The following is a 14647-nucleotide window of genomic DNA, read 5'->3' on the forward strand; positions in this document are numbered from 1 at the left end:
GTTTTGTCCCTCACTTTTACAGTCCAGTCACCCTTTGAAATGCATTTTCCTGAGTGTTCCCCCTTGGTCAAGTTCCTTCCAGCTGCAAGAATGGAGCCATGGAGTCTCATGGGGAACAGGGACAGAGGTTCTGTGTTGTTGTTGTTTGTTAAAATGCAAATCGATCTGTTCCTGTCCGTCCTTCACTGCCAAAGAATGGCCACCTGACCAGTGATTGCTAATCAGGTTTGATTGCACCTGGCTAGAGGTGTCAGCTTGTCCTTTGTCTTTGAGAAACAGGTTTACTCCCTCCACAGACTTGTCTGGGAAACACATTTCGGTCATAATTGCAGCTTATGTTCATCACTTTACCTATAATGTTGCTACATACATTTCAGCATGATTAAGGGTCCACGTCTGTCACGGAGATCACGGATTCCTCTGTGACTTCTGCAGCAGCCGGTGCGGCTGGCTGCTCGGGCAGCCCCTGGGCCAGCCGCACTGGCCGCTGCTGGGGCAGTCTCTGGCCACCGCACCCAAGGAGCAGCAGCAGTTTGGGCCTGGGGGGCGCTCAGGGCAGGGGGTTGGGGTGCAGGGCAGCGCTTACCTCGGGGGGGGCTCCCTCGAAGCAGCCGGCCTGTCCCTGGAGCTCCTAGGTGGAGGGGCCAGGGGGCTCCGCACGCTGCCCCTATCTGCAGGCACCGCCCCCGCAGGTCCCATTGGCTGCGGTTCCCGGCCAATGGGAGCTGCGGAGCCGGAGCTCGTGGTGACGGCAGCACGCGGAGCCCCCCGGCCGTCCCTCCTGCGAGGAGCTGCAGGGACAGGCCGGCCGCTTCGGGGGCTGCACAGAGCTCGTCTTCCAGCCAGCCCCGCCACCAGCCGGGCGGGAAGGAGGGGGGGCTGCAGCTGCCTGGCACGGGCCTCAGGGCTGGCCAACCTAGGACAGGTGCGGGGGGGCCCGGTTCAGCGCAGGGCGTGGGCGGGGCGACGGAACGCCCCGCCCCTCGGCACCCAGAAGGGCGGGGCCCGGACTCATGGGGCGGGACGTTGCGAAGGGCAGGACGGGGCAGTTTGTCCCTCGCCGGCGTCTGTAAGGGAAGGGGCGTGGCCACCCTCTCCCGCCGCTCCCATTGGCGGCGCCGGCCGGCGGCGCGCTCCCGCGGCCAAAGGGCGCGGTTCCCAGCTCGGTCCGCCTCTCCCATGTTCGCCGAGCGGGCCGCGGAGCTGGTGCGGGGGCTGCACCGCGCCGCTGACGGGCACCTTCCCGCCTTCCACGTGAGCCCCTCCCCCTGCGCGGGGGCCCGGGCTCGCCCCTGCGCGAGGGCCCCGGCGAGCCTCCCGCCCCCCTTTCCCGCGGCCCCCGGGCGGGGCTCGAGCCGGCCTCCGGAGACCGCTCCCCTCCCGCGAGGCGCCCGGGCGGGCTCCGTCCCGCCGCCCGGGGCCCGGCCCGCCCGCTGCCCCCTTCCCGCGCCGGCCCTGCCCTGCGCTGCGCTGCGCTGCGGGGCTCAGGAGTTCGCTCCCGTTCCCGGCGCGGGCGGCTCTGCCTGTGCCCCGCGCCGACCCCGACTACCTGCTGACCTCCCGGAATTCCTCTCTTGCAGGACGATGGGCTCCGGCAAGTCCTTGAGGAGATGAAAGCCCTGTATGAACAGAACCAGGCTGATGTGTAAGCGTGGGTGCCTGGGAGGAAAGGCTGGCCAGCGGGCTGCGCACCAGAAGAAAGGGAAAGCAAGCCTCTTACTTAGAAATGAACGCGTCCGATGAAGTGGGCTGCAGCTCAGGAAAGCTTATGCCCAAATAAATGGAGGAGGAGGACTTGGGGCACCTTGGAGACAAACCAATTTATCTGAGCGTGAGCTTTCGTGAGCTACAGCTCACTTCATCGGACGCATGCCGTGGAAACTGCAGCAGACTTTATATACACACAGAGACCATGAAACAATACCTCCTCCCACCCCACTGTCCTGCTGGTAATAGCTTATCTAAAGTGATCGTCAAGTTGGGCCATTTCCAGCACAAATCCAGGTTTTCTCACCCTCCGCGCCCCCCCCCCCCACAAACTCACTCTCCTGCTGGTAATAGCCGTCTCTGAGGGGTCACAAGTCCTTCTGTTCTTTTTTCCGGATACAGACTAACCCAGCTGCTGCTCTGAAACCAAACACAGGAATGTTCCTCTTTGTATTCACGTGTGTTAAAGAGGCCATTAGAGTTTGTGCATTTTTTGTCTCTCTTATGATAATTAAAGAAGCGCTAAATTTTTGGGGCAGGGGGCTTAAAAAAAAAAAAGGCTGACGTACAAGGGATGTGACCTCTTTCCTGTTGTTCAAGGTCTTCATTGGAAGGCCTGGAATTGTGGATTAGAAACTCGGGCTTTAACTGAAGGGACCAGCATGCTGCATCTTTAAGAACAGCTTTGCATCCAATTATTTATCAAGCAGCTGAATTAAACATGTTCACCAAAACGTCCAAAAGTTTGGACTGGACCGAATAAAAAATCGCGCTGCTATTAATCAAATTTCATTTTCAGCGTATCTGTGATGTGAAACTGCGTGACCATAGATGATTCACTCAGCTGTACATAATGCACTTACTGACCTAAGGCTGCATCCCCAAATATAGGAAAGGGGATGCATTGTTAAATGTCACTTTTTTACAAAATTGAAAAAAAAGTCACTGTTTCAGTTGTATTTAATAAAATATGTTTTAAAATGGAGTGAGGCATGTGCATGAGATAAGCAGCAAGGATCAATTATTTGGATGCCTTTGTTCTTTTTTTGTTTTGTATTTTCCAAGAACAAAATCACCCAGTGCCAGAAAAATTAGTTCTGTGAACACACAAAACAGCTAGCAAACTAGCCCATGTGGTCAAGAGATTATTTACTTAGCTGAACATTAGTATGTAGCTCCTAGTGGGATAAAAACGAGATTGTGGTGAGGTGGGAGCAAAGGGCCAGAGAAATTCTAAACTAAACTGCATCTGAGCTTTGTAAATGTGTAGTTTTGGGGAAAATAGTAGGAAGAATATATGCTTGATAGTTTCTTGGTCTCAGTGTAATGTAATACTGTTTCCCTTTGTCTTATTACCAGAAATGAGGCTAAATCAGGACGAAGTGACTTAATCCGAACAATCAAATTTCGTCATTGTTCTCTGCTGCGAAATCGACGATGTGTTGTTGCATATCTGTAAGTTTCTAATGGAAGGTGTATCTTGCTTTCACAGCACTTGTCTGTGACCGGAGTATGGTCTGTTATGTAGACAAAGAGCTGGTTTTTCAAGAGCTGCCTCTGATTTTGTGTGTCCAGCTTGAGATGCCGTGGTCCTAATTTTCGAAGGGTGCTGAGCATTTGCTGGTCCCAGGGACTTCAGTGGGAGTTGTGGGTGCCCAGCACCTCTGAGAATCAAGCTGCAATGTATGTTTTAAAAACTAAGCACACAAATCAGAGGCCACGCTTGAAAATTCTGGCCTTGATTCTTTTCCCAATAGTATCCAAGCACCTGACAAATGTAGTAAAATAAATACAGGAAGGTCTCTGTATCATTGTTTTCCCTTATTCTATAGGGGCCTTGTTTTTATTTAAATATATGATTTTGGTAGGCCTATGGAGGGAAGACTAGAATAACTGGGTTTTATGCTTTATTCATGAGCATCAGATCTGGTATAAGTAGGGGATTGAGTTCAGATTCCTTTTTGGATTAATACGTCTGTTTCTGATTGAGAACACAGTGGTTTTAATCCCTAATTAATTCTTCCAGGTATGACCGGTTGCTTCGGATCCGAGCCCTCAGGTGGGAGTATGGCAGTGTCTTGCCAAATGACCTCCGATTTCACATGTCCGCTGAAGAAGTAAGCCCAGCTTTGTTATAAACTTGACTTGTATAATACTCAGGGTAGAATGGAAGTTCTACTGGAAGATATAAAAAGGCAGTGAAAAATATTTTAAAGTGGCTACAAGCTGTGTTTTTTAAAGCATGTGTGCTCATTATTGAGCTCCTGTGTCCCTGTCGGATTGTTGGTTTAGTTTAGTGTTCTTATGTCTACAGACGGAGTGGTTCAATCAGTATAAAAAGTCTCTTGCTACCTACATGAGGTCTTTAGGAGGAGAGGAAGGGCTGGACCTTACACAGGACATGAAACCTCCCAAAAGCTTATACATCGAAGTAAGTGCAAGGCTGGGGCTTCTGAAGGAGCTTTGTGCGTGGAACTATATATTAAAAGCGCATACCCAGGCTGGCAACACAAGACTTGTGAGCCACATTCAACTCTTTTTGAAGACATAAAACTGCATAGCAACACCTGACAACTTGGTAGCTTGTGCAGCAAAGAGTTTGAAGATGTGCAGGTAGTGGCTGAATGCCAGGAGGCTCTGCTCTTCCTTTTCCCTTAAACTCTGGTCCGAATGTGCTCAATACGCCCTCTGGTTCTAGGACTCCTTCTCGCCGTGCTCCTGCTTTTATTCCCTCATCTCCATAGAGACTCCTGATCACCCCTTAATTCATTCTACTGCGAGATACATAATGTGATGGGGGTGCTGGTGTTAAGCAAGGTGGGCCAAACAGGGAACTTACACAAACGAAGGTTGAGGTTGCTTGGTTTTGCATATCAGTTCCCTGTTTTATGTGAGATGCTGTTGGGCTGGCGTGAGTGTGTCTGGCTTAAACACAGCCCAGGTGACATGCAACAAGAGTACATAGTGATTGGTTCACACACATTGCATTCTGTGCCTGTGACATTGGTACTCCTGTCCCTGTGCATCTCCTGATCTGCTGATGCTGAAGGAGACGCTTTTTTCTCATTGCTTTAGGTTCGGTGTTTAAAGGATCATGGAGAATTTGAGATTGACGACGGTACAACAATTCTGTTGAAGAAGAATAGCCAGGTACCTATGCCAAGAGAGCAGGACTGTTACTAAAACCGAATGACTGAACCCTTACCTGTGTAGGAACAAGTTGAGACAATCATACTCTCCTGCCCCAGCGGGGAGCGCTTTCTTTGGAATCCTTCACATAATGCTGTTCTGGGCAAAGGCATGAGGGGGGCTAACTGACCGTCCAGTGAGCGCTCTTGATTCTGAAGGATCCCAGAGCCCGTTGTGATCTACTCAGGGTGGCACAGCTGCAGTAAAATACCATAGCTTCGTGGAAGTCAGCGGAGCTGTAATAGTTGACAGCAGCTGAGGCTCTGCCCATGTGTTTGCCAGAGGTGGGCAAACTATGGCCAAGCTCCTGGCTGGGGAAACTAGCCCCCGGCCCCTCCTCTGCTGTCCCCCCTCCCTCGCAGGCTCACTTCGCCGCTCTGCTAGTGCTTTGGCCCGCTGCTCCTGCCGGGGAGCACGGCGGTGTGGCTGCGAGCTCCTGCAGCTCTGAGCAGCATGGTAAGGGGGTGGGGAGCGGGGGCTTGGATAAGGGGCAGGGGGTTCTGGGGGGCAGGCAGGGGATGGGGTGGTCAGGGAATGGGGAGGGTGGGGTCCGGGTGTGGATAGGGGTCGGGGCAGTCAGGGCATGGGGAGTTGGATAGGGGGTGAGGTCCCAGGGGGCGGTCAGGGGACAAGGGGCGGCAGCAGCAGGGGCCAGGTTGTTTGAGGAGGCACAGCCTTCCCTACCTGGCCCTCCATACAGTTTTGCAACCCCCCTGTGGCCCTCAGGCCAAAAAGCTTGCCCACCGCGGTGTATGCCCAATAGTGAAGGGGGGGGGGTGTAATTCTGGTTTTTGGTTTGAAACCATTACTATGGGCGGAATGCTTGCTTCCCTGACTGCGGCCACTGTCCACCCAGTAGTAAGTGGAGCAGATAGTCGTTTTTCACACGGAGCGCTTACTGCTTCCACACAGGACTCAGCAGCTGCGCAAATCTAGCTCTGCTGCCCTCTCCAGCTGTCCCTAACGTGCAGCCTGGTGCTTCTGGTCAAGACAAGTATCTGCTACAAATGCAGAACTGGCTGTCTTCACATAATAGGTCTGCCTTGAACTCAGAAAGGTGTGTTTGTTTTTCAGCATTTTTTACCACGCTGGAAATGCGAACAGTTAATCAGACAAGGAGTTCTGGAGCACGTTCTGTCATGAACACAGTGTGGGAGTTGTGGGCCAGCCTCCATCGACCCTCCTTCCTTGACAAACTCTCTGTATGAAGGAAATCAAACCAACTGTAGTGATGATTTTAGCAGTGGCAAATACAGCTTTTCTAGTGTAATGTGTCCGTGTGTTGCTATAGTCTGCAAAGCCCTGGGGGGAACAATTAATTGTTGGAAAATACACAGAGGCTTTGGGGAGCATTTTTAAAGTGATGCCAATTGGCAACTGAGTAGTTTCAAAGAGTCTGAAGTAGTTTCTGGGGCATCACCTGTGTGAGTCCCCTTTGGCAACTCTGTGCTTTTACACTCGCACTTCGACTCAAGCAGGGATGAGTGAGATGGACAGCGAGTGATGCACTCAGGGCCCCTGGATGCACAGAGCCAGCTACCTGGAACCCCAGAGAGGATTTTTCTCTAATCTTTCTGCAACAACTCTGGTTCATGGGGCCTCTTGCTGCCAGGGACAGCAGCCTGAAGGAGACAAGAGTCACCCCAGGCTGCTCCTTGGCCTGGCCCTTGCTACCCTCCTAGCCCTGGCTGGTCTTGCCCCTCAGCCAAGATCCCTGAAAGCCCTAACACCAGGCCCCTTAGGTGGCCCCTCTGCCCCCACCTGTCTTCATGGCTCCTTCCCTGGGGGCCCCTGCCTTCAGCCCCAGAGGTGGCTCATTTCCTAACCCCCTTCCCTTTCCCTGCATGAACACCATTCTAGTACTGCCTCCCCTGCAGTGCCCTGTGCTGGGACATCAGCTGCTCAGCAAGTTGCCTGCCACACACCCAGCCCCATCTGCTGGGCCCCACCGACCAGCACTACCAGGCAGCTACCCAGGCCTGCAGGGGAGACCAAGGGGCCTGGTTCCCCCTCACTTTAACATCAATGCCAGGCAATTCCCTTCCCCTGTAACGAGGGACACTCAGCCCCTGCTACCATAGAGCCCCAAAGGCTGGACTCCCCCTGGTTTTCCTTCGATGCCAGGCTCCTCTATCGCCCAGCCGAGAGGGATGCGTTGCTGTTCTTTGGGAACCATCAGAGGCCTGGCTCCAGGCCCTAGCTGATGTAGTTGGTGGCTCCTATGGCCCCTACACTGAGGGGCTCTGCTGGGGTATTGCTGACAAGACACTGGTGCCTGCTCTTCCTCCTTCCATCATGCTGGGCAGGGAGGGACGCTGAGCCTGGGGGTGGGGTATGCAGACTCCACTCACTGCCCTACAGGATGATGCATGGCTCCTGCTCCTGGGGCACCGCGAGGACTGGCTCTACACGCCCCCCACACAGCGCCGCTCAGAGCCACTCGCTGCTGCTGGGCAGACCCTGGGGCCTGGCTCTATCCCCAGTCAGTGCCAGGCCAGGATAGGGCCCTGCTAGGAGGGGGGCTGCTGAGCTGCTCCCCCACCACCGACAGTGCTGATAGGCTCCTCGGTGGCCTGCTGGGAGCACTTGCGTCCTCCCCCAACCAGCCTCCACAGCCTGACACGGAGGGGCGCTCTAGGTCTGTGTAACTGGCCTGGCAGAGAAACGGGAGGAAATGAAGGTAAAGCTTTTGACCCTGCCCCAGGAAGGAGGAGGATGAGTGAGTGAGGCTGTCGCCAGAAATAATGCCCGGAACAGCTGGTAAACCCCCTATGACCCCGCCTGGCAGGAAAGTGCTGCGAAAGAGGTTTTTAAAACAAAACCAAGCAGCAGAAGAGGGATGAGGTACTTGGGTTACAAGCAGAGAACTGTGGAGTTCACAGGTAACTTTGCAGATAGAAGAGAGGCCCTGGTTAGAGATGGGTTCCTTGTGCGCCACACGGCTCCAGCTTACAGGAGAGAGTGGGGAGAAACAGCGCTACCCTTAGAGCCATACCTCCAAACGGCCAGGGCAGGAAAGGATCCAACCCCTGACAGCCACTCGTGCAGACCAGCTGCCCAGCCTCCCACTTAGGAACACAAGAAGCAGCAGCAGCATGTGCCGTGACTGAGGCCGTAGAGACGCTCAGCGAAGAGGAGGATACTGGCAGGGGCACATGAGCAGATCCAGACTCTCCATGCACATGCATCGCACAAGGCGGCTACCAGCCACTCACCTGCCAGGTTTGAGCTAATACCAGAGCTGCAATGACCAATCCGATGCCTGCTGGATTGTGAAGTCAGCTGCAATGTAGTCCCAGACACATTGCAAATGCACAATGGACAAACTGCACCTGTCACTGGAGGACCATGGCACTACGCTCTCCCAGGGGCTAGCTAGTCACCCAGCACAGGGACTGATGGGCCAAAGAACCAAGACTCTCCCAGCCCCGCAGAGGACAGACAGGGCATAGAAGAGATTAAGAGAACACCATGCTAGGCAGGCAGCCCCTACAACAAAGGAGACAAGGACCTGAGGTCACTATGCGCAGGTGACCAGGTCTGAGTCCAGCCATTGAACAGCAACACAAAGCAATAGCCAGAGGCAGCAGCCCAAGCTGCAGTGGGACAGATGTCTTACAAGGTAGCTACAGACTCAGGACAGCGGTGGAGACTCAACCAAGGACAACTGCGAAGTAGCAGCAGACAAGTCCAAGGCCAGGACCAGGAAGACTTAGAATGAGCCACAGCATCAGCTGGCCTGACGTCGGGGAGTCAGAAGAAACGAGGTACAGGAGCAACACAGAAGGCGAACAGAATGCCCCCCTGCATCCTCAGAATGAAGGCAGCAACGGGGTGAAAGCAAGTCCCCCACCCAGAGCGAGACCATAAACAAGAAGTGGGAGACTGCTTTCACAACCAGCACACTTGAAGGACCAATGCCTAACAGGCCACAATGGGCTGTGGTAAAGGCCATATCCCTAGACCAGGTGATGTACTAGCAACCCCAGCAAGTCAGCAAATGCTTGTACAAAAGACACCACACACAAAAAATTCGGAAAGGAAAGATGGAGCAGCCTGCATGGAACTTGGAGGGAGGAGCACAGGTTACAGGAGGGAGAAGACTGGAGGCAGCGCTGGAAGTCCATCTGTGTGCACAGGGCTGGAGTGCTGTTGGCCGTTGCAGCGTTTCTGTAAATAGTTCTCTCAGTAAAGAGCCATTTTAGCTTACAAGTATGGAGTCCTCATGTCCTCTCAGTTCTGCATGCTGGGTAACCACATGAGTGACTCCATATTTGTAAACTAAAGCCCCAGTGCTCTAATTAGTTAATTCTGCACGCCCCCTCGCTCCCTGCCCACAGGGCCCTAGTGCTGCAGCACTGAAGAGGGGAAGGAGCAGAGATGAGCCAAGCCATATTTCACAGGAGAGGAGCAGGGAGCAAAGCGACTCCTCTGACAGCCAAGGCAGAGAACAAGGAGAGGTCGCTCCATTGTGCCAGCTCTCCTGCTTGCCGTTGCAGCTGGGCCAGGGCCTGCACTCTTGACTTGACGTAAGCGAGGGTCTGTGTGTCCTAGAATCCAAGGGAAGCTGTAAGGCCGGGCAGAGCCAAATCCCAGGGGAAATAAAATCAACCCAGAAACCAATGGTAAAAATGTAATTTTAATATTAAAACCATTTCCCATTCCAAGTGACCCGAAAGCAGAAGACCCTACAAATAGAGCAGGTCCTTCCACTTCCAGCAGCATGGGCCACTGAACGACAGCCAGGACTTAGGGGTGAAGAGTATTTTCTCTGTGTATAAAACTGTGTGTGTACAACACAAACTGCCAGTGTGCAGACAAACTCAGAGGGCACGTTGCAATTACCGTAAATACCATCTGGCCCCAAGACAGACCCGCGCTGCAGAGAGCTTCCTTCTATCGTCTGGAATGGCCTGAACGGCGTTCAAGCATTCAATGCTTTCCCACTGAAAAAACAGGGCATGTTTCTCTTATGGCCATTATCCCTTCTCCCCAGCTCCCTGAGAGATCTCAGCAAGCCCTTTCCCCTACTGGGCACAGCTGGGGAAGGCACATACGGTGTCCCCACCCACCACTAACCCTGCCTATCCCAGCGGCAGACGGGAGTTCACCGTGACCCAGTTGTGCAGGCCCCAGCCGAAAGAGCTTTGCACTTTCCACTAGGCCAGGCCGGGATCCCCTGTAGCACAGCTGCTCCCAGGCTGAGATAATGGAGTGCAGCGACAGGTGTCCGCTGCTGATTGTCCTTCCAGCTGCAGCCAAACCCGGCACCGGGGCCCATTCACACGCTGAGAGATGCCTGCGCCATTCTTCTAATCAGTTGGGTTAGGGCTGAGAGTTTTTCCTCCAGGGCCAAGTTCTTTTTCTCAGCATTTTTCTGCCTCTGCTCAGTGGCCTGCAGAGCTTTCACCAGCTGCGCGTTCTCCACGTACAGGTCTTTCAGCAGCAGGTCACACTTAACGTTTCTGTCACGCTGGAAAGCAGGAGGAAGCAGCTTTAGGTCAACAGCCATTCTGTGTTAGCGATCCAGTCGTGGAGCATGCAGCCCTGCACGAACTCCCCTAGGGGTCAGGCTCTAGGCCTCATCTTGTTTGGTAAAAATAATTGTTACAGAATCAGATGGAGCCACAATTAACAGGTACTCCCCGGCTCTTCACCTGGACAATGGGGCAGGCTTTTGATGCCAGGAGAGCGGCCCTCTGATGCCCATCGCTGCCCAGCTGCTCTAACTAGAACCCGATTTCTTATCCAGCCTCCTCTGAGCACAGACAGGGTCCTGTACAGAGAAGCTCGTCATCCCAACTCGACTGACATTCCACATACTGCCATGGGGCTCTCTCCCCAGCACTAAGCCCAGGCACTGGGGCGAGATAAGGAGGAGTGCAGGGAGATGAACTCCACCCCTCCAATCCAGAGCCAGGATGTGGGGCTACCCCCCATAGCACCTCCCCTCTGCGGCTGCTACTCCACCCTAAGGGCGGGAGCAGAATGCACAGCCCCTCTGTGGTGGCTGAGCAGGGCACTGAAGCCAACGGAGTCTGCATCGGGGAAGAGCATCTTTGCACATGGACTCACCAGCCGAGCGAGGAGAGCTTTAAACTACGCGACAAAAGCCCCGGGCAAGTATAACAAAAGGTGCCTGTAACAGAGGACTAAATGTTGGGGGCAAATGGAACATTACACTGGGGTCATAGGAGCAACAGGAGGGGGAAAAATCAGTGGGGGAATCTGCTCAAAATTTTACATGTCTATACACACATGCAAGGAGTCTGGGAATAAACAGGAAGAATGAGAAGCCTTAGTCTAGAGGCTAAATGATGACTTAATTGGTATCACAGAGAGTACACGTATAAAACGTGCAGATCACACCAAGCTGGGAGAGGCTGCCAGCACTTTGGAGGACAGGACTGGAATTCACAATGATCTTGATAAATTTGAGAACTGGTCAGATATCAACAAGATGAAATGCACTAAAGAGAAGTGCAAAGTACTGCACTTAGGAAGGAAAAATCAAATGCACAGCTCCAAATGGTGGAGGATAGCTAGCTAGGTCGTAGTGCTGCTGAAGAGAATCTGGAGGTTTTATAGCGTATCCCCGTTTGAATATGAGTCAACAATGTGATGCAGCTGGGGGTGTATTCGCAAGAGTGCTGCATGTAAGTCACGGGAGGTAACCGTCCTGCTGTATTCGGCGCTGGTGAGGCCTCAGCTGGCGCACTGTGTCCAGTTCTGGGCGCTACACTTTAGGAAGGAGGTGGATAAATTGGAGAGAGTGCAGAGGAGAGCAAGGGAGATTTAGGTTAGAGATTTGGGGGGAGGGATAGCTCAGTGGTTTGAGCATTGGCCTGCTAAACCCAGGGTTGTGAAGTTCAATCCTTGAGGGGACCACTTGGGATCTGGGGCAAAAATTGGGGATTGGTCCTCCTTTGAGCAGGGGGTTGGACTAGACGACCTCCTGAGGTCCCTTCCAACCCTGGTATTCTATGATTAGGAAAAACTTTCTAACTCTCAGGGGAGTTAAGCTCTGGAACAGGCTTCCAAGGGAGGCTAGACAAACCCATCAGGGAGGGTCTGGGTTTACTTGGTCCTGCCTCAGCGCAGGGGGCTGGACTAGCTGAGCTCTTGAGGTTCCCTTCAGCCCATCATTTCTGTGAATCTAAGAACACAGACCCATGGCCCACTCTCAGCTAACGCCAAATTGACCTTGCAACCCCATCCTGCAGAGGCCAGTTTTGTGGTCTGGTGGCACACAGGCAAGGCCCCCTCCTCTGGCCATGATGGCTCCTGAGGACCCGGGGCGGGCTGCAATATATGGGATATAGCTGTCTCTGAACCCTGCACCCAGCCAGCCTAGCAGAGACCCCTCCGCAGCGGGATGGAGGGGAACAGTGCTGCAGAATGGAGCAGAGATTCATCCGGTGAACACCCAGCCTGGCACACTTGCGGGTGGGGGTTTGATCTGGGCCGACAGCAAAAACAAAACCAGAGGTGCCTCCGACAGGCACAAATGGCAGCTCCTGACAACTCAGCCCCTCCCTCGGCCCTTCACAGCCAGGCACTCAATGGCTAAGGCCCCTCTATCACTAACCTGCTCCTGGAGCTGGGTCACCTTTTCCTGTAGCATCATCTGCATGCTCCCCACATCCCGTTCCAGCTCCTCTGTCCTCTCCTCCCTTGTTCTGAGCAGCCTCTCGTGTTCCTCCTGCAATGCACGGCAACAAAGGCACATCAGGTCTCAGCCCCAAACCACCCCAGCACTCACCAGGGAGCCGCACCCGGCACCGTGCATGCCTGGCAGGTTTTCCATTAGCCATTGCTCCTGTCGGGCACTGGCTGAACTGGCGGCCACCTGTGAATGAAACCCCTGTGACTGCTAATGCAGACACCCGTCTGCTGCTCCTCGTCCTTCCCTTCCTCCTCCCCCAGGCGTGAGCTCATTCCCCTCTACACACTGTCTAAACCTAGCGTGTGAGTTCTCGGAGGCAGGGACTGTGTTTGTATTTGCACATACAGCACCTAGCACAATGGGGCCACGATCCCCGGCGGGACCTTAGAAATGAGGGATAATAAGGCCTGGTCTAGGCTAGGAAATTCGATCAGTATAACCATGTTGCTCAGGGGTTTGAACGATCCACAGCCTGAGCGGCGCAGTTAACCTGAACTAACCCCCAGTGCAAACATCGATTCTCCTGTCGATCCAGCTCCCACCTCTTGGGGAGGTGCAGGACCTGCGCTCCCACTGGCGTAGGTAGCATCTCCCTGGAGCGCTCAGCAACATCGCTGCAGCCTTGTAAATGAAGACAGGCCCAAAGTTAAATGAAGTGGCAGAGATGGGACTGAATGAGTTTTATGTGGAAGCTCTTAGGGATTAACACAAAACCTTTAAAGGATGCCGGGTGAACTTTACAGCAATGTCTTCAAAAGTAATTGTTTTGAGTGGAGATTCCTTCCCCAAAGGCAGGGACCATGACCTGGGAAGCTCTGTTTTGACGTTTCCCTGGGTTCGATTTCCATTGCTGGCATTACCTGCTGGGCTCGCTTTTCGTTCTTTTCCGTTTTATTTTGCTCTGTCTGATTTAATCGGAACATTTTGAAACTGGGACTGAAGCGACACACCCTGAGACCAGCCCGATGGAACCAAGCTTAGTAGCAGGGGTTACTGCTACTGGCTTAGTAGCAGGGGTCGCCAAGCACATGTCACTCCTGTACCCCTCACCCAGCACTAGCTCCCCACTCCACAGTCTCCGGCGTTCCCCCAGTGGACACAAACAGGCGTACGGCCTCTCACCATGGCAAGCCCTGTTCCTGGAAGCGGGACGAAGCTCAGCAGTCTGCATGCAAAGGTTTGTTTCCCAGCGTTTGGGACACAGCGCAATGAAAAGGCTGCACTCGGGGAGTTTGAATTAACACAATGGATTGCGCTTTGTGTTAGATTTTTAAGATTAATGGTATGTCCCATGACTGAGCTCTTACATTGCCCTTTTCGCCACAGATCTCAAAGCACCTTACAAAGGCAGCGAAGTATCATCCTCCTCATTCATCAGATGGGGAAACTGAGGCACAGAGCAGGGGCGTGACTTGCCCATGGTCAACCCAGAGGCTGGCAGCAGAGCCAGGAACAGACCCCAGATTTCAAGTCCCAGGCCAGCGGCCTCTCCATTGGGTCACACTGCCTAAGCTGATGAGAAATCTCTGCACCTGCTTCTTACCTGAAAGGTGGCCAGTTGCCTGCTCGCCTGCTCGGCCTGGAAGCTGAGGTTTTCTTGTAGCTGCTGAACTTTCCGCTGTTCTTCTGCCCACCTACTTTGCAGCTGGGCGAGGCAGTCCCTGGGGACTGTGCTTTCCAGCTGGTCCTTTAGCAGCTGCAGCTCCTGCCTGTGCTGAGACTGGGCTAGGCTCAGTCTCGTGTTGGCTTCTAATAACTACAGCACAAGAGAAAAATGAAGACAGAGGCACCGTTTCACAGCAGAAGACAGCAACAGAGTCACAAAGGGTGGGGATTTAGGGGTGCTCCCAGCTAACCCACAGTGCAGAAAGAGGCTCACTGATCATCCCGGGGCCTGGTGCAATGAGAACTGGATGTACTCCTGTTGTAAGATAGCAGTGTAACCTACATGCCTGAGCCATGCTCCGGGGTGAGGTCACTGAGGCCAGAAAGGCTGGCCGGGGCCAGGGGACTCCCACTGGTATTTCAATGATCATGTACAGACAACCAGAAGGACATTAGCCATTGGCTTCCTCGACAAGACAG

The 14647-nt window shown here is 53.6% G+C and overlaps 2 protein-coding genes across 11 annotated transcripts in view; one reads left to right on the top strand and one right to left on the bottom strand.

Moving 5' to 3' along the window:
• Nucleotides 1-1091: 1091 nt before the first annotated feature.
• Nucleotides 1092-6166, top strand: GINS1 (GINS complex subunit 1). Of its 2 annotated transcripts, XM_073339965.1 has the most exons (7): nucleotides 1098-1254; nucleotides 1581-1645; nucleotides 3067-3162; nucleotides 3734-3824; nucleotides 4022-4138; nucleotides 4783-4857; nucleotides 5971-6166. In XM_073339965.1, the coding sequence occupies exons 1-7, from the start codon at nucleotides 1180-1182 to the stop codon at nucleotides 6037-6039; spliced, it is 588 nt and encodes a 195-aa protein (XP_073196066.1). In that variant the 5' UTR covers nucleotides 1098-1179; the 3' UTR covers nucleotides 6040-6166. The 2 variants fall into 2 exon arrangements, with proteins under 2 accessions (XP_073196067.1, XP_073196066.1); XM_073339966.2 differs by lacking the exon at nucleotides 4022-4138 and having other exon boundaries at nucleotides 1092-1254.
• The window catches only part of NINL (ninein like), a 76904-nt gene continuing 65879 nt past the window's right edge, over nucleotides 3623-14647 (bottom strand). For 7 of the 9 annotated variants that reach the window (XM_073339959.2, XM_073339960.2, XM_078852389.1 and 4 more), the window contains 3 exons: nucleotides 14106-14318; nucleotides 12485-12598; nucleotides 9520-10369 (listed from right to left, as the gene is read on the bottom strand). In XM_073339959.2, the coding sequence (XP_073196060.2) occupies nucleotides 10178-10369; nucleotides 12485-12598; nucleotides 14106-14318 (519 nt within the window). In that variant the 3' untranslated portion in view covers nucleotides 9520-10177. The other 2 variants (XM_078852386.1, XM_078852385.1) reach the window with 2 other exon arrangements.

This window comes from Lepidochelys kempii, chromosome 3 (assembly GCF_965140285.1).
Source record: "Lepidochelys kempii isolate rLepKem1 chromosome 3, rLepKem1.hap1, whole genome shotgun sequence".
NCBI lineage: Eukaryota > Metazoa > Chordata > Testudines > Cheloniidae > Lepidochelys > Lepidochelys kempii.

Excerpts from the sequence above, each read along its gene's own strand:
- GINS1 (XM_073339965.1), top strand. The coding sequence starts at position 1,180 with ATGTTCGCCGAGCGGGCCGCGGAGCTGGTGCGGGGGCTGCACCGCGCC. Across the intron at positions 3,825-4,021 it reads TTCACATGTCCGCTGAAGAA|ACGGAGTGGTTCAATCAGTA; the intron begins GTAAGCCCAGCT and ends TTATGTCTACAG. Across the intron at positions 4,858-5,970 it reads TGTTGAAGAAGAATAGCCAG|CATTTTTTACCACGCTGGAA; the intron begins GTACCTATGCCA and ends TTTGTTTTTCAG.